This window comes from Pelophylax lessonae (genome assembly GCF_965119305.1).
Source record: "Pelophylax lessonae genome assembly, chromosome: 6".
Lineage (NCBI taxonomy): Eukaryota > Metazoa > Chordata > Amphibia > Anura > Ranidae > Pelophylax > Pelophylax lessonae.
This window is the reverse complement of record NC_138773.1, coordinates 416499-444151: the sequence shown is the minus strand read 5'-3', so window position 1 is coordinate 444151 and position 27653 is coordinate 416499. Positions and strand designations below refer to the sequence as shown.

At 49.0% G+C, this 27653-nt stretch overlaps 1 protein-coding gene across 2 annotated transcripts in view; it reads left to right on the top strand.

Annotated features, from left to right (window-relative positions):
* LOC309558772 (transforming growth factor beta-1-induced transcript 1 protein-like) overlaps positions 1-27653 on the top strand; it is a 202228-nt gene that overhangs the window by 93330 nt on the left and 81245 nt on the right. For both annotated transcript variants that reach the window (XM_082261821.1, XM_082261820.1), the window contains one exon: positions 5615-5678. In XM_082261821.1, the coding sequence (XP_082117947.1) occupies positions 5615-5678 (64 nt within the window). The remainder of the gene's footprint in view (positions 1-5614; positions 5679-27653) is intronic.

The window sequence follows — 27653 nt, the reverse complement described above, 5'->3', positions numbered from 1 at the left end:
TCCCTTGTATGTCCTGTCCTCCTCCATCATCCAGTGTCAGGGTTATCCTCCTCTCCCTTGTATGTCCTCCTCCATCATCCAGTGTCAGGGTTATCCTCCTCTCCCTTGTATGTCCTGTCCTCCATCATCCAGTGTCAGGGTTATCCTCCTCTCCCTTGTATGTCCTCCTCCATCGTCCAGGGTCAGGGTTATCCTCCTCTCCCTTGTATGTCCTGTCCTCCTCCATCATCCAGTGTCAGGGTTATCCTCCTCTCCCTTGTATGTCCTCCTCCATCATCCAGTGTCAGGGTTATCCTCCTCTCCCTTGTATGTCCTGTCCTCCTCCATCATCCAGTGTCAGGGTTATCCTCTCTCCCTTGTATGTCCTCCTCCATCATCCAGTGTCAGGGTTATCCTCCTCTCCCTTGTATGTCCTCCTCCATCATCCAGTGTCAGGGTTATCCTCCTCTCCCTTGTATGTCCTGTCCTCCTCCATCATCCAGTGTCAGGGTTATCCTCCTCTCCCTTGTATGTCCTCCTCCATCATCCAGTGTCAGGGTTATCCTCCTCTTCCTTGTATGTCCTGTCCTCCTCCGTCATCCAGTGTCAGGGTTATCCTCCTCTCCCTTGTATGTCCTCCTCCATCATCCAGTGTCAGGGTTATCCTCCTCTCCCTTGTATGTCCTGTCCTCCATCATCCAGTGTCAGGGTTATCCTCCTCTCCCTTGTATGTCCTCCTCCATCGTCCAGGGTCAGGGTTATCCTCCTCTCCCTTGTATGTCCTCCTCCATCATGCAGTGTCAGGGTTATCCTCCTCTCCCTTGTATGTCCTCCTCCATCGTCCAGGGTCAGGGTTATCCTCCTCTCCCTTGTATGTCCTCCTCCATCATCCAGTGTCAGGGTTATCCTCCTCTCCCTTGTATGTCCGGTCCTCCTCCATCATCCAGTGTCAGGGTTATCCTCCTCTCCCTTATATGTCCTCCTCCATCGTCCAGGGTCAGGGTTGTCCTCCTCTCCCTTGTATGTCCTGTCCTCCTCCATCATCCAGTGTCAGGGTTATCCTCCTCTCCCTTATATGTCCTCCTCCATCATCCAGTGTCAGGGTTGTCCTCCTCTCCCTTGTATGTCCTCCTCCATCATCCAGTGTCAGGGTTATCCTCCTCTCCCTTGTATGTCCTCCTCCATCATCCAGTGTCAGGGTTATCCTCCTCTCCCTTGTATGTCCTCCTCCATCATCCAGTGTCAGGGTTATCCTCCTCTCCCTTGTATGTCCTCCTCCATCATCCAGTGTCAGGGTTATCCTCCTCTCCCTTGTATGTCCTGTCCTCCTCCATCATCCAGTGTCAGGGTTATCCTCCTCTCCCTTGTATGTCCTGTCCTCCTCCGTCATCCAGTGTCAGGGTTATCCTCCTCTCCCTTGTATGTCCTGTCCTCCTCCATCATCCAGTGTCAGGGTTATCCTCCTCTCCCTTGTATGTCCTGTCCTCCTCCATCCTCCAGTGTCAGGGTTATCCTCCTCTCCCTTGTATGTCCTCCTCCATCATCCAGTGTCAGGGTTATCCTCCTCTCCCTTGTATGTCCTCCTCCATCATCCAGTGTCAGGGTTATCCTCCTCTCCCATGTATGTCCTGTCCTCCTCCATCATCCAGTGTCAGGGTTATCCTCCTCTCCCTTGTATGTCCTCCTCCATCATCCAGTGTCAGGGTTATCCTCCTCTCCCTTGTATGTCCTCCTCCATCATCCAGTGTCAGGGTTATCCTCCTCTCCCTTGTATGTCCTCCTCCATCATCCAGTGTCAGGGTTATCCTCCTCTCCCTTGTATGTCCTGTCCTCCTCCATCATCCAGTGTCAGGGTTATCCTCCTCTCCCTTGTATGTCCTGTCCTCCTCCATCGTCCAGTGTCAGGGTTATCCTCCTCTCCCTCGTATGTCCTGTCCTCCTCCATCATCCAGTGTCAGGGTTATCCTCCTCTCCCTTGTATGTCCTGTCCTCCTCCATCGTCCAGTGTCAGGGTTATCCTCCTCTCCCTCGTATGTCCTGTCCTCCTCCATCATCCAGTGTCAGGGTTATCCTCCTCTCCCTCGTATGTCCTGTCCTCCCCCATCATCCAGTGTCAGGGTTATCCTCCTCTACCTCGTATGTCCTGTCCTCCTCCGTCATCCAGTGTCAGGGTTATCCTCCTCTCCCATGTATGTCCTCCTCCATCATCCAGTGTCAGGGTTATCCTCCTCTCCCTTGTATGTCCTGTCCTCCTCCATCATCCAGTGTCAGGGTTATCCTCCTCTCCCTTGTATGTCCTCCTCCATCATCCAGTGTCAGGGTTATCCTCCTCTCCCTTGTATGTCCTCCTCCATCATCCAGTGTCAGGGTTATCCTCCTCTCCCTTGTATGTCCATTCCTCCTCCATCATCCAGTGTCAGGGTTATCCTCCTCTCCCTTGTATGTCCGGTCCTCCTCCATCATCCAGTGTCAGGGTTATCCTCCTCTCCCTTGTATGTCCTGTCCTCCTCCATCGTCCAGTGTCAGGGTTATCCTCCTCTCCCTTGTATGTCCTGTCCTCCTCCATTGTCCAGTGTCAGGGTTATCTTCCTCTCCCTTGTATGTCCTCCTCCATCATCCAGTGTCAGGGTTATCCTCCTCTCCCTTGTATGTCCATTCCTCCTCCATCATCCAGTGTCAGGGTTATCCTCCTCTCCCTTTATGTCCGGTCCTCCTCCATCATCCAGTGTCAGGGTTATTCTCCTCTCCCTCGTATGTCCTGTCCTCCTCCATCATCCAGTGTCAGGGTTATCCTCCTCTCCCATGTATGTCCTCCTCCATCATCCAGTGTCAGGGTTATCCTCCTCTCCCTTGTATGTCCTGTCCTCCTCCATCATCCAGTGTCAGGGTTATCCTCCTCTCCCATGTATGTCCTCCTCCATCATCCAGTGTCAGGGTTATCCTCCTCTCCCTTGTATGTCCTGTCCTCCTCCATCATCCAGTGTCAGGGTTATCCTCCTCTCCCTTGTATGTCCTGTCCTCCTCCATGGTCCAGTGTCAGGGTTATCCTCCTCTCCCTCTTATGTCCTGTCCTCCTCCATCATCCAGTGTCAGGGTTATCCTCCTCTCCCTCGTATGTCCTCCTCCATCATCCAGTGTCAGGGTTATCCTCCTCTCCCATGTATGTCCTGTCCTCCTCCATCCTCCAGTGTCAGGGTTATCCTCCTCTCCCTTGTATGTCCTCCTCCATCATCCAGTGTCAGGGTTATCCTCCTCTCCCTTGTATGTCCTCCTCCATCATCCAGTGTCAGGGTTATCCTCCTCTCCCATGTATGTCCTGTCCTCCTCCATCATCCAGTGTCAGGGTTATCCTCCTCTCCCTTGTATGTCCTCCTCCATCATCCAGTGTCAGGGTTATCCTCCTCTCCCTTGTATGTCCTCCTCCATCATCCAGTGTCAGGGTTATCCTCCTCTCCCTTGTATGTCCTCCTCCATCATCCAGTGTCAGGGTTATCCTCCTCTCCCTTGTATGTCCTGTCCTCCTCCATCATCCAGTGTCAGGGTTATCCTCCTCTCCCTTGTATGTCCTGTCCTCCTCCATCGTCCAGTGTCAGGGTTATCCTCCTCTCCCTCGTATGTCCTGTCCTCCTCCATCATCCAGTGTCAGGGTTATCCTCCTCTCCCTTGTATGTCCTGTCCTCCTCCATCGTCCAGTGTCAGGGTTATCCTCCTCTCCCTCGTATGTCCTGTCCTCCTCCATCATCCAGTGTCAGGGTTATCCTCCTCTCCCTCGTATGTCCTGTCCTCCCCCATCATCCAGTGTCAGGGTTATCCTCCTCTACCTCGTATGTCCTGTCCTCCTCCGTCATCCAGTGTCAGGGTTATCCTCCTCTCCCATGTATGTCCTCCTCCATCATCCAGTGTCAGGGTTATCCTCCTCTCCCTTGTATGTCCTGTCCTCCTCCATCATCCAGTGTCAGGGTTATCCTCCTCTCCCTTGTATGTCCTCCTCCATCATCCAGTGTCAGGGTTATCCTCCTCTCCCTTGTATGTCCTCCTCCATCATCCAGTGTCAGGGTTATCCTCCTCTCCCTTGTATGTCCATTCCTCCTCCATCATCCAGTGTCAGGGTTATCCTCCTCTCCCTTGTATGTCCGGTCCTCCTCCATCATCCAGTGTCAGGGTTATCCTCCTCTCCCTTGTATGTCCTGTCCTCCTCCATCGTCCAGTGTCAGGGTTATCCTCCTCTCCCTTGTATGTCCTGTCCTCCTCCATTGTCCAGTGTCAGGGTTATCTTCCTCACCCTTGTATGTCCTCCTCCATCATCCAGTGTCAGGGTTATCCTCCTCTCCCTTGTATGTCCATTCCTCCTCCATCATCCAGTGTCAGGGTTATCCTCCTCTCCCTTTATGTCCGGTCCTCCTCCATCATCCAGTGTCAGGGTTATTCTCCTCTCCCTCGTATGTCCTGTCCTCCTCCATCATCCAGTGTCAGGGTTATCCTCCTCTCCCATGTATGTCCTCCTCCATCATCCAGTGTCAGGGTTATCCTCCTCTCCCTTGTATGTCCTGTCCTCCTCCATCATCCAGTGTCAGGGTTATCCTCCTCTCCCATGTATGTCCTCCTCCATCATCCAGTGTCAGGGTTATCCTCCTCTCCCTTGTATGTCCTGTCCTCCTCCATCATCCAGTGTCAGGGTTATCCTCCTCTCCCTTGTATGTCCTGTCCTCCTCCATGGTCCAGTGTCAGGGTTATCCTCCTCTCCCTCTTATGTCCTGTCCTCCTCCATCATCCAGTGTCAGGGTTATCCTCCTCTCCCTCGTATGTCCTGTCCTCCTCCATCATCCAGTGTCAGGGTTATCCTCCTCTCCTATGTATGTCCTCCTCCATCATCCAGTGTCAAGGTTATCCTCCTCTCCCTTGTATGTCCTGTCCTCCTCCATCATCCAGTGTCAGGGTTATCCTCCTCTCCCTTGTATGTCCTGTCCTCCTCCATCATCCAGTGTCAGGGTTATCCTCCTCTCCCTTGTATGTCCTGTCCTCCTCCATCGTCCAGTGTCAGGGTTATCCTCCTCTCCCTTGTATGTCCTGTCCTCCTCCATCATCCAGTGTCAGGGTTATCCTCCTCTCCCATGTATGTCCTCCTCCATCATCCAGTGTCAGGGTTATCCTCCTCTCCCTCGTATGTCCTGTCCTCCTCCATCATCCAGTGTCAGGGTTATCCTCCTCTCCCCTGTCCTCCATTATTAGTTCTGGAATCTTTCTCCTTCATCATCACCAGTCTATCATCCGAATTTCTGTTCCTCATCTGCTTTTCTCTTCTTTCTGTGTGTTGTAGAATGGGACTCCTCGCTCTTCTTGTAGAAGATTCCTCCTTCCTCTCCTCATTCTTGGTTGGTTTCTGTAGATTCACTCGCTGGTTTCTGTAGATTCACTCGCTGGTTTCTGTAGATTCACTCGCTGGTTTCTGTAGATTCACTCGCAGGTTTCTGTACATTCACTCGCTGGTTTCTGTACATTCACTCGCTGGTTTCTGTACATTCACTCGCTGGTTTCTGTACATTCACTCGCTCATCTCTCTGTGAATCATAATCAGGAATATTTGCTGGAAATTCTCTGACAAATCTTTGCTGTTCTCCTCATTTCTGTTTCCCAGATGAGATCATGTCCCAGTTTCCTCTGACAGATAAGAAAGTGACAGACAGAGCAGAGGAAAGAAGGTGAGGTGTGTGCCGGTGAATGGCATCCATTCTGTGTGCCGGTGAATGGTGTCCAGTCTGTGTGCTGGTGAATGGCGTCCATTCTGTGTGCCGGTGAATGGTGTCCAGTCTGTGTGCTGGTGAATGGCATCCATTCTGTGTGCCGGTGAATGGCATCCATTCTGTGTGCCGGTGAATGGCATCCATTCTGTGTGCCGGTGAATGGTGTTTAGTCTGTGTGCTGGTGAATGGCGTCCATTCTGTGTGCCGGTGAATGGTGTCCAGTCTGTGTGCTGGTGAATGGCATCCATTCTGTGTGCCAGTGAATGGCGTCCATTCTGTGTGCCGGTGAGTGCTGTCCAGTCTGTGTGCTGGTGAATGGCGTCCATTCTGTGTGCCCGTGAATGGCGTCCATTCTGTGTGCCGGTGAATGGTGTCCAGTCTGTGTGCCGGTGAATGGTGTCCATTCTGTGTGCCGGTGAGTGCTGTTCAGTCTGTGTGCCGGTGAGTGCTGTCCATTCTGTGTGCCGGTGAATGGTGTCCATTCTGTGTGCCAGTGAGTGCTGTCCATTCTGTGTGTCGGTGAGTGCAGTCCATTCTGTGTGCCGGTGAGTGCTGTCCAGTCTGTGTGCCGGAGAGTGCTGTCCAGTCTGTGTGCCGGTGAGTGCTGTCCATTCTGTGTGCCGGTGAATGCTGTCCAGTCTGTGTGCCGGTGAGTGCTGTCCAGTCTGTGTGCCGGTGAATGGCGTCCATTCTGTGTGCCGGTGAGTGCTGTCCAGTCTGTGTGCCGGAGAGTGCTGTCCAGTCTGTGTGCCGGTGAATGCTGTCCAGTCTGTGTGCCGGTGAGTGCTGTCCAGTCTGTGTGCCGGTGAGTGCTGTCCAGTCTGTGTGCCGGTGAATGCTGTCCAGTCTGTGTGCCGGTGAGTGCTGTCCAGTCTGTGTGCCGGTGAGTGCTGTCCAGTCTGTGTGCCAGTGAGTGCTGTCCATTCTGTGTGTCGGTGAGTGCTGTCCATTCTGTGTGCCAGTGAGTGCTGTCCAGTCTGTGTGCCGCTGAAAGGCGTCCATTCTGTGTGCCGGTGAGTGCTGTCCATTCTGTGTGTTGGTGAGTGCTGTCCATTCTGTGTGTCGGTTAATGGCGTCCATTCTGTGTGCCGGTGAGTGCTGTCCATTCTGTGTGCCGGTGAATGGCGTCCATTCTGTGTGCCGGTGAGTGCTGTCCATTCTGTGTGTCTGTGAATGGCGTCCATTCTGTGTGCCGGTGAGTGCTGTCCATTCTGTGTGTCGGTGAATGGTGTCCATTCTGTGTGTCGGTGAGTGCTGTTCAGTCTGTGTGCCGGTGAATGGCGTCCATTCTGTGTGCCGGTGAGTGCTGTCCAGTCCGTGTGCCGATGAGTGCTGTCCATTCTGTGTGTCGGTGAGTGCTGTCCATTCTGTGTGCCGGTGAGTGCTGTCCATTCTGTGTGCTGGTGAGTGCTGTCCATTCTGTGTGTCGGTGAGTGCTGTCCATTCTGTGTGTCGGTGAGTGCTGTCCATTCTGTGTGCCGGTGAGTGCTATCCATTCTGTGTGCCGGAGAGTGCTGTCCAGTCTGTGTGCCGGTGAGTGCTGTCCATTCTGTGTGCCGGTGAATGCTGTCCAGTCTGTGTGCCGGTGAGTGCTGTCCAGTCTGTGTGCCGGTGAGTGCTGTCCAGTCTGTGTGCCGGTGAATGCTGTCCAGTCTGTGTGCCGGTGAGTGCTGTCCAGTCTGTGTGCCAGTGAGTGCTGTCCATTCTGTGTGTCGGTGAGTGCTGTCCATTCTGTGTGCCAGTGAGTGCTGTCCAGTCTGTGTGCCGGTGAAAGGCGTCCATTCTGTGTGTCGGTGAGTGCTGTCCATTCTGTGTGTCGGTGAGTGCTGTCCATTCTGTGTGCCGGTGAGTGCTGTCCATTCTGTGTGCCGGAGAGTGCTGTTCAGTCTGTGTGCCGGTGAGTGCTGTCCATTCTGTGTGCCGGTGAATGCTGTCCAGTCTGTGTGCCGGTGAGTGCTGTCCAGTCTGTGTGCCGGTGAGTGCTGTCTAGTCTGTGTGCCGGTGAATGCTGTCCAGTCTGTGTGCCGGTGAGTGCTGTCCAGTCTGTGTGCCAGTGAGTGCTGTCCATTCTGTGTGTCGGTGAGTGCTGTCCATTCTGTGTGCCAGTGAGTGCTGTCCAGTCTGTGTGCCGGTGAAAGGCGTCCATTCTGTGTGCCGGTGAGTGCTGTCCATTCTGTGTGTTGGTGAGTGCTGTCCATTCTGTGTGTCGGTTAATGGCGTCCATTCTGTGTGCCGGTGAGTGCTGTCCATTCTGTGTGCCGGTGAATGGCGTCCATTCTGTGTGCCGGTGAGTGCTGTCCATTCTGTGTGTCTGTGAATGGCGTCCATTCTGTGTGCCGGTGAGTGCTGTCCATTGTGTGTGTCGGTGAATGGTGTCCATTCTGTGTGTCGGTGAGTGCTGTTCAGTCTGTGTGCCGGTGAATGGCGTCCATTCTGTGTGCCGGTGAGTGCTGTCCAGTCTGTGTGTCGGTGAGTGCTGTCCATTCTGTGTGCCGGTGAGTGCTGTCCATTCTGTGTGTCGGTGAGTGCTGTCCATTCTGTGTGCCGGCGAGTGCTGTCCATTCTGTGTGTTGGTGAGTGCTGTCCATTCTGTGTGCCGGTGAGTGCTGTCCATTCTGTGTGCCGGTGAGTGCTGTCCATTCTGTGTGCCGGTGAGTGCTGTCCATTCTGTGTGCCGGTGAGTGCTGTCCATTCTGTGTGCCAGTGAGTGCTGTCCATTCTGTGTGTCGGTGAGTGCTGTCCAGTCTGTGTGCCGGTGAGTGCTGTCCATTCTGTGTGCCCGTGAATGGCGTCCATTCTGTGTTCCAGTGAGTGCTGTCCATTCTGTGTGTCGGTGAATGGCGTCCATTCTGTGTGCCGGTGAGTGCTGTCCATTCTGTGTGCCCGTGAATGGCGTCCATTCTGTGTGCCGGTGAGTGCTGTCCATTCTGTGTGTCAGTGAATGGCGTCCATTCTGTGTGCCGGTGAGTGCTGTCCATTCTGTGTGTCGGTGAATGGCGTCCATTCTGTGTGTCGGTGAGTGCTGTCCATTCTGTGTGTCGGTGAATGGCGTCCATTCTGTGTTTCGGTGAATGGCGTCCATTCTGTGTGCCGGTGAGTGCTGTCCAGTCTGTGTGCCGGTGAGTGCTGTCCATTCTGTGTGCCGGTGAATGGTGTCCATTCTGTGTGCCGGTGAGTGCTGTCCAGTCTGTGTGTCGGTGAATGGTGTCCATTCTGTGTGCCGGTGAGTGCTGTCCATTCTGTGTGTCGGTGAATGGCGTCCATTCTGTGTGTCGGTGAATGGCGTCCAGTGTGTGTGCCGGTGAGTGCTGTCCATTCTGTGTAACGGTGAATGTCGTCCATTCTGTGTGTTGTGAGTGCTGTCCAGTCTGTGTGCCGGTGAGTGCTGTCCATTCTGTGTGCCGGTGAATGGTGTCCATTCTGTGTGCCGGTGAGTGCTGTCCATTCTGTGTGCCAGTGAGTGCTGTCCATTCTGTGTGTTGGTGAGTGCTGTCCATTCTGTGTGCCGGTGAATGGCGTCCATTCTGTGTGCCGGTGAGTGCTGTCCATTCTGTGTGCCGGTGAGTGCTGTCCATTCTGTGTGCCAGTGAGTGCTGTCCATTCTGTGTGCCCGTGAATGGCGTCCATTCTGTGTGCCGGTGAGTGCTGTCCATTCTGTGTGCCCGTGAATGGCGTCCATTCTGTGTTCCGGTGAGTGCTGTCCATTCTGTGTGTCGGTGAGTGCTGTCCATTCTGTGTGTCGGTGAATGGCGTCCATTCTGTGTGTCGGTGAGTGCTGTCCAGTCTGTGTGCCGGTGAGTGCTGTCCATTCTGTGTGCCGGTGAATGGTGTCCATTCCGTGTGCCGGTGAATGGTGTCCATTCTGTGTGTTGGTGAGTGCTGTCCATTCTGTGTGCCGGCGAATGGCGTCCATTCTGTGTGCCAGTGAGTGCTGTCCATTCTGTGTGCCCGTGAATGGCATCCATTCTGTGTTCCGGTGAGTGCTGTCCATTCTGTGTGTCGGTGAATGGCGTCCATTCTGTGTGTCGGTGAGTGCTGGCTATTCTGTGTGTCGGTGAATGGCGTCCATTCTGTGTGTCGGTGAGTGCTGTCCAGTCTGTGTGCCGGTGAGTGCTGTCCATTCTGTGTGCCGGTGAATGGTGTCCATTCTGTGTGCCGGTGAATGATGTCCATTCTGTGTGTCGGTGAGTGCTGTCCATTCTGTGTGCCGGTGAGTGCTGTCCAGTCTGTGTGCCGGTGAGTGCTGTCCATTCTGTGTGCCGGTGAATGGCGTCCATTCTGTGTGCCGGTGAGTGCTGTCCATTCTGTGTGCCCGTGAATGGCGTCTATTCTGTGTGCTGGTGAGTGCTGTCCATTCTGTGTGTCGGTGAATGGCGTCCATTCCGTGTGCCGGTGAGTGCTGTCCATTCTGTGTGCCGGTGAGTGCTGTCCATTCTGTGTGCCCGTGAATGGCGTCTATTCTGTGTGCTGGTGAGTGCTGTCCATTCTGTGTGTCGGTGAATGGCGTCCATTCCGTGTGCCGGTGAGTGCTGTCCATTTTGTGTGTCGGGGAATGGCGTCCATTCTGTGTGTCGGTGAGTGCTGTCCATTCTGTGTGTTGGTGAGTGCTGTCCATTCTGTGTGTCGGTGAATGGCGTCCATTCTGTGTGTCGGTGAGTGCTGTCCATTCTGTGTGCCGGTGAGTGCTGTCCAGTCTGTGTGCCGGTGAGTGCTGTCCATTCTGTGTGGCGGTGAGTGCTGTCCATTCTGTGTGTCGGTGAGTGCTGTCCATTCTGTGTGTCGGTGAGTGCTGTCCAGTCTGTGTGGCGGTGAGTGCTGTCCATTCTGTGTGCCGGTGAGTGCTGTCCAGTCTGTGTGCCGGTGAGTGCTGTCCATTCTGTGTGCCCGTGAATGGCGTCCATTCTGTGTGCCGGTGAGTGCTGTCCAGTCTGTGTGCCGGTGAATGGTGTCCATTCTGTGTGCCAGTGAATGGTGTCCATTCTGTGTGTTGGTGAGTGCTGTCCATTCTGTGTGCCGGTGAATGGCGTCCATTCTGTGTGCCGGTGAGTGCTGTCCATTCTGTGTGCCGGTGAGTGCTGTCCATTCTGTGTGCCAGTGAGTGCTGTCCATTCTGTGTGCCAGTGAATGGTGTCCATTCTGTGTGTTGGTGAATGCTGTCCATTCTGTGTGCCGGTGAATGGCGTCCATTCTGTGTGCCGGTGAGTGCTGTCCAGTCTGTGTGCCGGTGAGTGCTGTCCATTCTGTGTGCCCGTGAATGGCGTCCATTCTGTGTTCCGGTGAGTGCTGTCCATTCTGTGTGTCGGTGAATGGCGTCCATTCTGTGTGTCGGTGAGTGCTGTCCATTCTGTGTGTCGGTGAGTGCTGTCCATTCTGTGTGTCGGTGAATGGCGTCCATTCTGTGTGTCGGTGAGTGCTGTCCAGTCTGTGTGCCAGTGAGTGCTGTCCAGTCTGTGTGCCGGTGAATAGTGTCCATTCTGTGTGCCGGTGAATGGTTTCCATTCTGTGTGTCGGTGAGTGCTGTCCATTCTGTGTGTTGGTGAGTGCTGTCCATTCTGTGTGCCGGTGAGTGCTGTCCATTCTGTGTGCCGGTGAATGGTGTCCATTCTGTGTGCCGGTGAATGGTGTCCATTCTGTGTGCCGGTGAGTGCTGTCCAGTCTGTGTGCCGGTGAGTGCTGTCCATTCTGTGTGCCGGTGAATTATATCCATTCTGTGTGCCGGTGAGTGCTGTCCATTCTGTGTGCCGGTGAATGGTGTCCATTCTGTGTGCCGGTGAATGGTGTCCATTCTGTGTGCCGGTGAATGGCGTCCATTCTGTGTGCCGGTGAATGGCGTCCATTCTGTGTGCCGGTGAGTGCTGTCCATTCTGTGTGCCGGTGAGTGCTGTCCATTCTGTGTGCCGGTGAATGGCGTCCATTCTGTGTGCTGGTGAGTGCTGTCCATTCTGTGTGCCGGTGAGTGCTGTCCATTCTGTGTGCCCGTGAGTGCTGTCCAGTCTGTGTGCCGGTGAATGGTGTCCAGTCTGTGTGCCGGTGAATGGTGTCCATTCTGTGTGCCGGTGAATGGTGTCCATTCTGTGTGCCGGTGAATGGTGTCCATTTTGTGTGCCGGTGAATGGCGTCCATTCTGTGTGCCGGTGAGTGCTGTCCAGTCTGTGTGCCAGTGAATGGTGTCCATTCTGTGTGCCGGTGAATGGTGTCCATTCTGTGTGCCGGTGAATGGTGTCCATTCTGTGTGCCGGTGAATGGCGTCCATTCTGTGTGCCGGTGAATGGCGTCCATTCTGTGTGCCGGTGAATGGTGTCCATTCTGTGTGCCGGTGAATGGTGTCTATTCATGTCTACAAACCATTTCTCTTCTTATCTACAACGTTCGATCGACATGTCCTCTCCCATCTCCATAAATACATTTCTGTGACCTTCTCACATTCACCGGCCTGAGGAGGGTGGGAACTCTGCTGAATGTTTGTAGAGCCCTCTGAGGTTCCATGACTTGCATAGACATGTGCAGAACTGATCGATTGGTTTTGTTTCCGATAGATTCGTTATGCTTCTAATTTTGTTTCATAATTTGTTTTGGAATTAATTTTGTTTTTGTTACATTTTTTTCTTTTATTCATTTTCTAGTGAATTCCAAAATTTTCATGGTTGTTAAGCAGCTGGTCAGGAAGCCGGCTGCCACATCCTTAACAACCGATGACTCATCATCTGCCGCGTCCCTAACAACCGATGACTCATCATCTGCCAGCGGCTTCCCTACTGAGAGCTGAATGGAAAGATAAGAAAGCCGGCAATGAAAATTCAGAAGAAGAATAAACAGCGTGAGCCCCCCCAATCGATACCAGGCCTATATCCGAACATGAAGCCCCCCCCTCCTGAACCTTATAAGCCCACATTCCCTCACCATGGGGGCTGCTTTGGGGCTGGGGGCTCTTCCCCCCCACCTCAAAGTACTTTGTCCTCATGTTGATGGGGACAGGGGGCCTCTTCCCCACAACCCTGGCCGGTGGTTATGGGGGCCTGTGGGCAGGGGGCTTATCAGAATCTGGACCCCAGATCCTGCCCCCCATGTGAATGAGTATGGGGCACATAGCACTCATTCACCAAAAATGTGAATAAAGGCAGTACACAAGTTTTTGACAATTTGTTTATTAAAAAAATAAAAACAATGTCCCCCCCCCCCCCCCCCCGATGCAGATCCATCTCACGCCACAGGGAAAAAAACCTCCAGTCTCATCAAACGCACCCCGCTGACTGCCTGCTCCTCCATCTGATATTCCTTCAATAGTCAAAGGGTGGAGTCACCCGATGATGTCATCAGGTGACTCCGCCCCCTTGTGACATCATTGACCCATCATGCCCCTGTCGGTGACGCCCCTTAGTTATTTAAGAAATGTCAGACGGGCAGCAGGCAGTCGGCGGGGGCCTTTGACGAGACCGGAGGTTTTCGGTTTATTTTTTTGGGGTCCGGCGGTGGCGTCATGAATGACGATGGATCTTCATCGGGGGGGCATTTCTTCAATAAAGGAATTGTCAAAAACTCGTGCACTGTCTTTATTCGGGGGTACAAGGTACGCCATACTAATTTACATGGGGGGGGGGGGATCTGGGGGTCCTCTTGTTAAAGGAGGCTTCCAGATTCCGATAAGCCCTGCCCACAAATCCCCACAACTACAGCCCAGGATTGTTGGGAAAAGGACCTTGTCCCCATCAACATGGAGACAAGGTGCCTTGGGGTGGGGGGCAGAGCCCCAATGTAGAGGGCCTGGTATGGACTGGGGGGACCTTACGCAGTTTTTTTTCGGAATCTTCTATTGCTGGCGTTGTTTTCTTTACATTGAACTGTAAGTGGGGGTGGGGAAGCCCGCTGACAGCTGATGAGTCATCGATTGTTAACCACTTGCCGACCACCCACCGCATATATACTGCGGCAGGCTGGCTTGGCTACGCAAATCGCCGTACCTGTATGGTGGTTCATGGGAGCGCTCCTGGGCAGCGGGGATTCTGTTCCATGGGGCCTGCGGCCGCCATTGCCACCGGGCGCCAGCGATCGATCCCTGCTGAGAGAATGATGGTCTCTGAAAGGATCACAGAACGCCTGTGATCCTTTCTATATAGGACCACAAAAGCATTTCACAAGTCCCTCCCCCAAACAGTCAGAAAACACTCCCCTAGGCTCACATTTAACCCTTTGATCACCCCTGGGTTAACCCCTTCCCTGCCAGTGTCATTAGTACAGTGACAGTGCATATTTTTAGCACTGATTACTGTAGTAATGTAGTAGTGTCAAAAATGTCAGTCAGGGGTCCGATCTGTCCGCCGCAATGTCGCAGTCCTGCTAAAAATCGCAGCTCGCCGCCATTACTAGTAAAAAAATAAATAAAAAAAATATAAAATTTTCCTCTAGTTTGCAGACGTGATAACTTTTGCACAAACCAATCAAAATACGCTTATTGGTATTTTTATTTACCAAATTGGCCCAAAATGATGAAAAAATTTGATTTTATAATTTTTTTGGGGGGGGGGGGGGAATATTACAGTATCTGACAAAAGTAAGTACACCCCTCACATGTGACAACACTGAAGAAATGAGACTTTGCTACAATGTAAAGTAGTGAGTGTACAGCTTGTATAACAGTGTAAATTTACTGTCCCCTCAAAATAACTCAACACACAGCCATTAATGTCTAAACCGCTGGCAACAAAAGTCAGTACACCCCTAAGTGACAATCTCCAAATTGGGCCCAATTAGCCATTTTCCCTCCCCGGTGTCATGTGACTCGTTAGTGTTACAAGATCTCAGGTGTGAATGGGGGGAGGTGTGTTATATTTGGTGTTATCGCTCTCACTCTCTCATACTGGTCACTGGAAGTTCAACATGGCACCTCATGGCAAAGAACTCTGAGGATTAGAAAAAAAGAATTGTTGCTCTACATAAAGATAACCTAGGCTATAAGAAGATTGCCAAGACCCTGAAACTGAGCTGCAGCACGGTGGCCAAGACCATACAGCGGTTTACCAGGACAGATTCCACTCAGAACAGGCCTCGCCATGGTCCACCAAAGAAGTTGAGTGCCGTGCTCAGCGTCATATCCAGAGGTTGTCTTTGGGAAATAGACGTATGAGTGCTGCCAGCATTGCTGCAGAGGTTGAAGGGGTGGGGGAGGGGTCAGCCTGTCAGTGCTCAGACCATACGCCGCACACTGCATCAAATTGGTCTGCATGGCTGTCATCCCAGAAGGAAGCCTCTTCTAAAGATGATGGACAAGAAAGCCCAGAAACAGTTTGCTGAAGACAAGCAGACTAAGGACATGGATTACTGGAACCATCTCCTGTGCTCTGATGAGACCCAAGATAAACTTATTTGGTGTCAGATGGTGTCAGGCGTGTGTGGGGGCAACCAGGTGAGGAGTACAAAGACAAGTGTGTCTTCCTACAGTCAGGCATGGTGGTGGGAGAGTCATGGTCTGGGGCTGCATGAGTGCTGCCGGCACTGGGGAGCTACAGATCATTGAGGGAACCATGAATGCCAACATGTACTGTGACATACTGAAGCAGAGCATGATCCCCTCCCTTCAGAGACTGGGGGGCAGGGCAATATTCCAACATAACGACCCCAAACACCTCCAAGATGACCACTGCCTTGCTAAAGAAGCTGAGGGTAAAGGTGATGGACTGGCCAAGCGTCTCCAGACCTAAACCCTATTGGGCATCTGTGGGGAATCCTCAAACAGAAGGTGGAGGAGGGGAAGGTCTCTAACATCCACCAGCTCTGTGATGTCATCATGGGGGAGGGGAAGAGGACTCCAGTGACAACCTGTGAAGCTCTGGTGAACTCCATGCCCAAAAGGGTTAAGGCAGTGCTGGAAAATAATGGCGGCCACACAAAATATTGACACTTTGGGCCCAATTTGGAGATTGTCACTTAGGGGTGTACTGACTTTTGTTGCCAGCGGTATAGACATTAATGGCTGTGTGTTGAGTTATTTTGAGGGGACAGTAAATTTACACTGTTATACAAGCTGTACACTCACTACTTTACATTGTAGCAAAGTCTCATTTCTTCAGTGTTGTCACATGAAAAGATAGAATAAAATATTTAAAAAAAGTGAAAACTGTTTTTTTCTTTTGTTTCTTTTTAGAATTGTCGCTCTTTTTTGTTTATAGTGCAAAAAATAAAAATGTCAGAGGTGATGAAATACCACCAAAATAAATCTCTGTTTGTGGGAATAATGGACTTTCATTTTATTTGGATGCAGCGTCGCACGACCGCGCAATTGTCAGTTAAAGTAATGCAGTGCTGAATCGCAAAAAATGGCCTGGGGTCATTAAGGGGGAAAATCTTCCAGTCCAGAAGTGGTAAAAACGCGTCAGACGGCTTCCCGGCCCCCTGCTTAACAACCAGCAAATCTTCACACAGAATTCAAATCACTCCGAAAGTTTGGAATCGGCTAGAAAACAAAATTTGTTATTATTTCATTCGGAGATTTGGATAACCAAAAACGTGTCGGAATTTGTATTCGGATCGAAACAAATGCACCTCTCTAACTTACACAATGTTTGTAGACAATGAGCCCTCTGAGGTTCCATGACTTGCACAATGTTTGTAGATAATGAGCCCTCTGAGGTTCCATGACTTGCACAATGTTTGTAGATAATGAGCCCTCTGAGGTTCCATGACTTGCACAATGTTTGTAGATAATGAGCTCTCTGAGGTTCCATGACTTGCACAATGTTTGTAGACAATGAGCCCTCTGAGGTTCCATGACTTGCACAATGTTTGTAGACAATGAGTCCTCTGAGGTTCCATGACTTGCACAATGTTTGTAGACAATGAGCCCTCTGAGGTTCCATGACTTGCACAATGTTTGTAGACAATGAGCCCTCTGAGGTTCCATGACTTGCACAATGTTTGTAGACAATGAGTCCTCTGAGGTTCCATGACTTGCACAATGTTTGTAGACAATGAGCCCTCTGAGGTTCCATGACTTGCACAATGTTTGTAGATAATGAGCCCTCTGAGGTTCCATGACTTGCACAATGTTTGTAGATAATGAGCCCTCTGAGGTTCCATGACTTGCACAATGTTTGTAGATAATGAGCTCTCTGAGGTTCCATGACTTGCACAATGTTTGTAGACAATGAGCCCTCTGAGGTTCCATGACTTGCACAATGTTTGTAGACAATGAGTCCTCTGAGGTTCCATGACTTGCACAATGTTTGTAGACAATGAGCCCTCTGAGGTTCCATGACTTGCACAATGTTTGTAGACAATGAGCTCTCTGAGGTTCCATGACTTGCACAATGTTTGTAGATAATGAGCCCTCTGAGGTTCCATGACTTGCACAATGTTTGTAGATAATGAGCTCTCTGAGGTTCCATGACTTGCACAATGTTTGTAGATAATGAGCCCTCTGAGGTTCCATGACTTGCACAATGTTTGTAGACAATGAGCCCTCTGAGGTTCCATGACTTGCACAATGTTTGTAGACAATGAGCCCTCTGAGGTTCCATGACTTGCACAATGTTTGTAGATAATGAGCCCTCTGAGGTTCCATGACTTGCACAATGTTTGTAGATAATGAGTCCCTCTGAGGTTCCATGACTTGCACAATGTTTGTAGATAATGAGCTCTCTGAGGTTCCATGACTTGCACAATGTTTGTAGATAATGAGCCCTCTGAGGTTCCATGACTTGCACAATGTTTGTAGACAATGAGCTCTCTGAGGTTCCATGACTTGCACAATGTTTGTAGATAATGAGCCCTCTGAAGTTCCATGACTTGCACAATGTTTGTAGATAATGAGCCCTCTGAAGTTCCATGACTTGCACAATGTTTGTAGATAATGAGTCCTCTGAGGTTCCATGACTTGCACAATGTTTGTAGATAATGAGTCCTCTGAGGTTCCATGACTTGCACAATGTTTGTAGACAATGAGCTCTCTGAGGTTCCATGACTTGCACAATGTTTGTAGATAATGAGCTCTCTGAGGTTCCATGACTTGCACAATGTTTGTAGATAATGAGCTCTCTGAGGTTCCATGACTTGCACAATGTTTGTAGATAATGAGCCCTCTGAGGTTCCATGACTTGCACAATGTTTGTAGACAATGAGCTCTCTGAGGTTCCATGACTTGCACAATGTTTGTAGATAATGAGCCCTCTGAGGTTCCATGACTTGCACAATGTTTGTAGACAATGAGCTCTCTGAGGTTCCATGACTTGCACAATGTTTGTAGATAATGAGCCCTCTGAAGTTCCATGACTTGCACAATGTTTGTAGATAATGAGCTCTCTGAGGTTCCATGACTTGCACAATGTTTGTAGATAATGAGTCCTCTGAGGTTCCATGACTTGCACAATGTTTGTAGATAATGAGTCCTCTGAGGTTCCATGACTTGCACAATGTTTGTAGACAATGAGCCCTCTGAGGTTCCATGACTTGCACAATGTTTGTAGATAATGAGCTCTCTGAGGTTCCATGACTTGCACAATGTTTGTAGATAATGAGCCCTCTGAGGTTCCATGACTTGCACAATGTTTGTAGACAATGAGCTCTCTGAGGTTCCATGACTTGCACAATGTTTGTAGATAATGAGCCTTCTGAGGTTCCATGACTTGCACAATGTTTGTAGACAATGAGCTCTCTGAGGTTCCATGACTTGCACAATGTTTGTAGATAATGAGTCCTCTGAGGTTCCATGACTTGCACAATGTTTGTAGATAATGAGTCCTCTGAGGTTCCATGACTTGCACAATGTTTGTAGATAATGAGTCCTCTGAGGTTCCATGACTTGCACAATGTTTGTAGACAATGAGCCCTCTGAGGTTCCATGACTTGCACAATGTCTGTAGATAATGAGTCCTCTGAGGTTCCATGACTTGCACAATGTTTGTAGATAATGAGCCCTCTGAAGTTCCATGACTTGCACAATGTTTGTAGATAATGAGCTCTCTGAGGTTCCATGACTTGCACAATGTTTGTAGATAATGAGTCCTCTGAGGTTCCATGACTTGCACAATGTTTGTAGATAATGAGCCCTCTGAGGTTCCATGACTTGCACAATGTTTGTAGACAATGAGCCCTCTGAGGTTCCATGACTTGCACAATGTTTGTAGATAATGAGCTCTCTGAGGTTCCATGACTTGCACAATGTTTGTAGACAATGAGCTCTCTGAGGTTCCATGACTTGCACAATGTTTGTAGACAATGAGCTCTCTGAGGTTCCATGACTTGCACAATGTTTGTAGATAATGATCCCTCTGAAGTTCCATGACTTGCACAATGTTTGTAGACAATGAGCTCTCTGAGGTTCCATGACTTGCACAATGTTTGTAGATAATGAGCTCTCTGAGGTTCCATGACTTGCACAATGTTTGTAGATAATGAGCTCTCTGAGGTTCCATGACTTGCACAATGTTTGTAGATAATGAGCCCTCTGAAGTTCCATGACTTGCACAATGTTTGTAGATAATGAGCTCTCTGAGGTTCCATGACTTGCACAATGTTTGTAGATAATGAGTCCTCTGAGGTTCCATGACTTGCACAATGTTTGTAGATAATGAGTCCTCTGAGGTTCCATGACTTGCACAATGTTTGTAGACAATGAGCCCTCTGAGGTTCCATGACTTGCACAATGTTTGTAGATAATGAGCTCTCTGAGGTTCCATGACTTGCACAATGTTTGTAGATAATGAGCCCTCTGAAGTTCCATGACTTGCACAATGTTTGTAGACAATGAGCCCTCTGAGGTTCCATGACTTGCACAATGTTTGTAGATAATGAGCCCTCTGAAGTTCCATGACTTGCACAATGTTTGTAGACAATGAGCTCTCTGAGGTTCCATGACTTGCACAATGTTTGTAGATAATGAGCTCTCTGAGGTTCCATGACTTGCACAATGTTTGTAGATAATGAGCTCTCTGAGGTTCCATGACTTGCACAATGTTTGTAGACAATGAGCTCTCTGAGGTTCCATGACTTGCACAATGTTTGTAGATAATGAGCCCACTGAGGTTCCATGACTTGCACAATGTTTGTAGACAATGAGCTCTCTGAGGTTCCATGACTTGCACAATGTTTGTAGATAATGAGCGCTCTGAGGTTCCATGACTTGCACAATGTTTGTAGATAATGAGCCCACTGAGGTTCCATGACTTGCACAATGTTTGTAGACAATGAGCTCTCTGAGGTTCCATGACTTGCACAATGTTTGTAGATAATGAGCCCACTGAGGTTCCATGACTTGCACAATGTTTGTAGACAATGAGCTCTCTGAGGTTCCATGACTTGCACAATGTTTGTAGATAATGAGCCCTCTGAAGTTCCATGACTTGCACAATGTTTGTAGACAATGAGCTCTCTGAGGTTCCATGACTTGCACAATGTTTGTAGATAATGAGCCCTCTGAAGTTCCATGACTTGCACAATGTTTGTAGACAATGAGCTCTCTGAGGTTCCATGACTTGCACAATGTTTGTAGATAATGAGCCCTCTGAAGTTCCATGACTTGCACAATGTTTGTAGACAATGAGCCCTCTGAGGTTCCATGACTTGCACAATGTTTGTAGATAATGAGCCCTCTGAGGTTCCATGACTTGCACAATGTTTGTAGATAATGAGCCCTCTGAGGTTCCATGACTTGCACAATGTTTGTAGACAATGAGCTCTCTGAGGTTCCATGACTTGCACAATGTTTGTAGATAATGAGCTCTCTGAGGTTCCATGACTTGCACAATGTTTGTAGATAATGAGCTCTTTGAGGTTCCATGACTTGCACAATGTTTGTAGATAATGAGCCCTCTGAAGTTCCATGACTTGCACAATGTTTGTAGACAATGAGCTCTCTGAGGTTCCATGACTTGCACAATGTTTGTAGATAATGAGCCCTCTGAAGTTCCATGACTTGCACAATGTTTGTAGACAATGAGCTCTCTGAGGTTCCATGACTTGCACAATGTTTGTAGATAATGAGTCCTCTGAGGTTCCATGACTTGCACAATGTTTGTAGATAATGAGCCCTCTGAAGTTCCATGACTTGCACAATGTTTGTAGACAATGAGCTCTCTGAGGTTCCATGACTTGCACAATGTTTGTAGATAATGAGCCCTCTGAAGTTCCATGACTTGCACAATGTTTGTAGACAATGAGCTCTCTGAGGTTCCATGACTTGCACAATGTTTGTAGATAATGAGCTCTCTGAGATTCCATGACTTGCACAATGTTTGTAGATAATGAGCCCTCTGAGGTTCCATGACTTGCACAATGTTTGTAGACAATGAGCTCTCTGAGGTTCCATGACTTGCACAATGTTTGTAGATAATGAGCCCTCTGAAGTTCCATGACTTGCACAATGTTTGTAGACAATGAGCTCTCTGAGGTTCCATGACTTGCACAATGTTTGTAGATAATGACACTCTGAGGTTCCATGACTTGCACAATGTTTGTAGATAATGAGTCCTCTGAGGTTCCATGACTTGCACAATGTTTGTAGACAATGAGCCCTCTGAGGTTCCATGACTTGCACAATGTTTGTAGATAATGAGCTCTCTGAGGTTCCATGACTTGCACAATGTTTGTAGACAATGAGCTCTCTGAGGTTCCATGACTTGCACAATGTTTGTAGACAATGAGCCCTCTGAGGTTCCATGACTTGCACAATGTTTGTAGACAATGAGCTCTCTGAGGTTCCATGACTTGCACAATGTTTGTAGATAATGAGCCCTCTGAAGTTCCATGACTTGCACAATGTTTGTAGACAATGAGCTCTCTGAGGTTCCATGACTTGCACAATGTTTGTAGACAATGAGCTCTCTGAGGTTCCATGACTTGCACAATGTTTGTAGATAATGAGCCCTCTGAGGTTCCATGACTTGCACAATGTTTGTAGACAATGAGCTCTCTGAGGTTCCATGACTTGCACAATGTTTGTAGATAATGAGCCCTCTGAGGTTCCATGACTTGCACAATGTTTGTAGATAATGAGCTCTCTGAGATTCCATGACTTGCACAATGTTTGTAGATAATGAGTCCTCTGAGGTTCCATGACTTGCACAATGTTTGTAGATAATGACACTCTGAGGTTCCATGACTTTTACAATTATATCGCTACCCCAGTAGGAACCGCTTGAATACTCTCTTGCTTTATCTCTTCAGCCAGGCACACGGTATTTTCCACAGCCAGGCACACACTTAGGTTTGTTACTTGAATTCCCAGTCTAGGGGTTTTTGGTGTTTTATTTGAGAACCCGGATAGGGAAGGGAAGATTCTCAGAATTCAGCTCATTACAGAGAGGACTTCTTCTGCGTCTTGACGGTGGAATTCCTATTTGAAGCAACGTGAACTCTCCAGCTTTTCCTCTATGACAGACTATTGCTCTTCAGGACAGAAGCCAGTACCCCCTTTCTGCTGCACCCAGTAGCTGACTTTCCTAGCACAAAGGGGTACAAAAGAAGAAGCCCCTAGATCTTTGGTCTGAACTCACACGAGTCCCCTTCCGATCCTTCCAGGCATGGCTCCCCTCAGTCAGCTCTTCAGAACACATGGGTCAGTTCTCCAGCTTCCAGGCCTCCAGCTTGGCCACATGGCAGCAGGTGCTGAGGATGGCAGAGTGCCCCCTCCTCTGCTGGACTTTCCCTTCCTGTGTCCCTCCCCTGAATATTGTGACCCCTTCCTGTGTCCCTCCCCTGAATATTGTGACCCCTTCCTGTGTCCCTCCCCTGAATATTGTGACCCCTTCCTGTGTCCCTCCCCTGAATATTGTGACCCCTTCCTGTGTCCCTCCCCTGAATATTGTGACCCCTTCCTGTGTCCCTCCACTGAATATTGTGACCCCTTCCTGTGTCCCTCCACTGAATATTGTGACCCCTTCCTGTGTCCCTCCCCTGAATATTGTGACCCCTTCCTGTGTCCCTCCCCTGAATATTGTGACCCCTTCCTGTGTCCCTCCCCTGAATATTGTGACCCCTTCCTGTGTCCCTCCCCTGAATATTGTGATGGGAGTCACTTTGGGTCGGGGTGAACACTGAGAATATGGTTGGATTACTTCAAATGGGACAATCTTGTCTGAGGTGGCTTTCCATTCACCTAATGAACTCCCCTGTTGTCTGCTAAGGGATGTATGGACACTCAGTAATGTGTATTGGGGGCTCGTTATGGAACCATTGTGTGATGTTAGGGGGTGGATTTGGGTCATTATCCAGTGATGACTGCAGTACTCTCAGGTGTACATAAAGAGCCTGTATGGTGTATATAAAGAGCCTGTATGGTGTATATAAAGAGCCTGTATGGTGTATATAAAGAGCCTGTATGGTGTATATAAAGAGCCTGTATGGTGTATATAAAGAGCCTGTATGCCTTTCAATAAAGAGTCTGATTCCTGCTTGACCCTCAATACAGAGCCTCCTCTCGTACTTTGGGGGGGGGGGGGGGATTATTCGTATGGGTTTCTTTTCGGCTGAGTGGAGAGTTCGGTAGCTGCCTTTGTGTTCGGGAATGGGATGTCCTAAACGACTTTAACCCCTTTCATACTCGGGGTGTCGTTACAAATATAAATACCCCTTCCCAGCATGCATAGGGCCCTATTCCTGTAGTTGGCTGAGATGGCATCCATATTCATGCCACTGACCTGCATGAGTCACTCCTGTCCACCCAGCAATTTCCAATACCGCCTGGATACAGATGAGTCACAGCGAGATCCAGGAACACTTGTTACACACAGAACTCTCCGGCTGCATCAATTCAGTCTCCCTGTTAGGCAGGAAACTTCTACATTTACCTTTGTTTCTTGGTAAGTAGGAGACCGCACTATGCTAAGTATATACATCCTAGCAACCTACCTAGGAGGGTGCTACACAATGTTTGTAGATAATGAGCACTCTGAGATTCCATGACTTGCACAATGTTTGTAGATAATGAGCTCTCTGAGATTCCATGACTTGCACAATGTTTGTAGATAATGAGTCCTCTGAGGTTCCATGACTTGCACAATGTTTGTAGATAATGACACTCTGAGGTTCCATGACTTTTACAATTATATCGCTACCCCAGTAGGAACCGCTTGAATACTCTCTTGCTTTATCTCTTCAGCCAGGCACACGGTATTTTCCACAGCCAGGCACACACTTAGGTTTGTTACTTGAATTCCCAGTCTAGGGGTTTTTGGTGTTTTATTTGAGAACCCGGATAGGGAAGGGAAGATTCTCAGAATTCAGCTCATTACAGAGAGGACTTCTTCTGCGTCTTGACGGTGGAATTCCTATTTGAAGCAACGTGAACTCTCCAGCTTTTCCTCTATGACAGACTATTGCTCTTCAGGACAGCAGCCAGTACCCCCTTTCTGCTGCACCCAGTAGCTGACTTTCCTAGCACAAAGGGGTACAAAAGAAGAAGCCCCTAGATCTTTGGTCTGAACTCACACGAGTCCCCTTCCGATCCTTCCAGGCATGGCTCCCCTCAGTCAGCTCTTCAGAACACATGGGTCAGTTCTCCAGCTTCCAGGCCTCCAGCTTGGCCACATGGCAGCAGGTGCTGAGGATGGCAGAGTGCCCCCTCCTCTGCTGCACTTTCCCTTCCTGTGTCCCTCCCCTGAATATTGTGACCCCTTCCTGTGTCCCTCCCCTGAATATTGTGACCCCTTCCTGTGTCCCTCCCCTGAATATTGTGACCCCTTCCTGTGTCCCTCCCCTGAATATTGTGACCCCTTCCTGTGTCCCTCCCCTGAATATTGTGACCCCTTCCTGTGTCCCTCCCCTGAATATTGTGACCCCTTCCTGTGTCCCTCCCCTGAATATTGTGACCCCTTCCTGTGTCCCTCCCCTGAATATTGTGACCCCTTCCTGTGTCCCTCCCCTGAATATTGTGACCCCTTCCTGTGTCCCTCCCCTGAATATTGTGACCCCTTCCTGTGTCCCTCCCCTGAATATTGTGACCCCTTCCTGTGTCCCTCCCCTGAATATTGTGATGGGAGTCACTTTGGGTCGGGGTGAACACTGAGAATATGGTTGGATTACTTCAAATGGGACAATCTTGTCTGAGGTGGCTTTCCATTCACCTAATGAACTCCCCTGTTGTCTGCTAAGGGATGTATGGACACTCAGTAATGTGTATTGGGGGCTCGTTATGGAACCATTGTGTGATGTTAGGGGGTGGATTTGGGTCATTATCCAGTGATGACTGCAGTACTCTCAGGTGTATATAAAGAGCCTGTATGGTGTATATAAAGAGCCTGTATGGTGTATATAAAGAGCCTGTATGGTGTATATAAAGAGCCTGTATGGTGTATATAAAGAGCCTGTATGGTGTATATAAAGAGCCTGTATGGTGTATATAAAGAGCCTGTATGGTGTATATAAAGAGCCTGTATGGTGTATATAAAGAGCCTGTATGCCTTTCAATAAAGAGTCTGATTCCTGCTTGACCCTCAATACAGAGCCTCCTCTCGTACTTTGGGGGGGGGGGGGGGGGGATTATTCGTATGGGTTTCTTTTCGGCTGAGTGGAGAGTTCGGTAGCTGCCTTTGTGTTCGGGAATGGGATGTCCTAAACGACTTTAACCCCTTTCATACTCGGGGTGTCGTTACAAATATAAATACCCCTTCCCAGCATGCATAGGGCCCTATTCCTGTAGTTGGCTGAGATGGCATCCATATTCATGCCACTGACCTGCATGAGTCACTCCTGTCCACCCAGCAATTTCCAATACCGCCTGGATACAGATGAGTCACAGCGAGATCCAGGAACACTTGTTACACACAGAACTCTCCGGCTGCATCAATTCAGTCTCCCTGTTAGGCAGGAAACTTCTACATTTACCTTTGTTTCTTGGTAAGTAGGAGACCGCACTATGCTAAGTATATACATCCTAGCAACCTACCTAGGAGGGTGCTACACAATGTTTGTAGATAATGAGCTCTCTGAGGTTCCATGACTTGCACAATGTTTGTAGATAATGAGCTCTCTGAGGTTCCATGACTTGCACAATGTTTGTAGATAATGAGCCCTCTGAAGTTCCATGACTTGCACAATGTTTGTAGATAATGAGTCCTCTGAAGTTCCATGACTTGCACAATATTTGTAGATAATGAGCCCTCTGAGGTTCCATGACTTGCACAATGTTTGTAGATAATGAGCCCTCTGAGGTTCCATGACTTGCACAATGTTTGTAGATAATGAGCCCTCTGAAGTTCCATGACTTGCACAATGTTTGTAGATAATGAGCTCTCTGAGGTTCCATGACTTGCACAATGTTTGTAGATAATGAGCTCTCTGAGGTTCCATGACTTGCACAATGTTTGTAGATAATGAGTCCTCTGAGGTTCCATGACTTGCACAATGTTTGTAGACAATGAGCTCTCTGAGGTTCCATGACTTGCACAATGTTTGTAGATAATGAGCCCTCTGAGGTTCCATGACTTGCACAATATTTGTAGATAATGAGTCCTCTGAGGTTCCATGACTTGCACAATGTTTGTAGATAATGAGCCCTCTGAGGTTCCATGACTTGCACAATATTTGTAGATAATGAGCTCTCTGAGGTTCCATGACTTGCACAATGTTTGTAGATAATGAGCCCTCTGAAGTTCCATGACTTGCACAATGTTTGTAGATAATGAGTCCTCTGAGGTTCCATGACTTGCACAATGTTTGTAGATAATGAGCCCTCTGAAGTTCCATGACTTGCACAATGTTTGTAGACAATGAGCTCTCTGAGGTTCCATGACTTGCACAATGTTTGTAGATAATGAGCCCTCTGAAGTTCCATGACTTGCACAATGTTTGTAGACAATGAGCTCTCTGAGGTTCCATGACTTGCACAATGTTTGTAGATAATGAGCTCTCTGAGATTCCATGACTTGCACAATGTTTGTAGATAATGAGCCCTCTGAGGTTCCATGACTTGCACAATGTTTGTAGACAATGAGCTCTCTGAGGTTCCATGACTTGCACAATGTTTGTAGATAATGAGCCCTCTGAAGTTCCATGACTTGCACAATGTTTGTAGACAATGAGCTCTCTGAGGTTCCATGACTTGCACAATGTTTGTAGATAATGACACTCTGAGGTTCCATGACTTGCACAATGTTTGTAGATAATGAGCCCTCTGAGGTTCCATGACTTGCACAATGTTTGTAGATAATGAGTCCTCTGAGGTTCCATGACTTGCACAATGTTTGTAGACAATGAGCCCTCTGAGGTTCCATGACTTGCACAATGTTTGTAGATAATGAGCTCTCTGAGGTTCCATGACTTGCACAATGTTTGTAGATAATGAGCCCTCTGAGGTTCCATGACTTGCACAATGTTTGTAGACAATGAGCTCTCTGAGGTTCCATGACTTGCACAATGTTTGTAGATAATGAGCCCTCTGAGGTTCCATGACTTGCACAATGTTTGTAGATAATGAGCTCTCTGAGATTCCATGACTTGCACAATGTTTGTAGATAATGAGTCCTCTGAGGTTCCATGACTTGCACAATATTTGTAGATAATGACACTCTGAGGTTCCATGACTTTTACAATTATATCGCTACCCCAGTAGGAACCGCTTGAATACTCTCTTGCTTTATCTCTTCAGCCAGGCACACGGTATTTTCCACAGCCAGGCACACACTTAGGTTTGTTACTTGAATTCCCAGTCTAGGGGTTTTTGGTGTTTTATTTGAGAACCCGGATAGGGAAGGGAAGATTCTCAGAATTCAGCTCATTACAGAGAGGACTTCTTCTGCGTCTTGACGGTGGAATTCCTATTTGAAGCAACGTGAACTCTCCAGCTTTTCCTCTATGACAGACTATTGCTCTTCAGGACAGCAGCCAGTACCCCCTTTCTGCTGCACCCAGTAGCTGACTTTCCTAGCACAAAGGGGTACAAAAGAAGAAGCCCCTAGATCTTTGGTCTGAACTCACACGAGTCCCCTTCCGATCCTTCCAGGCATGGCT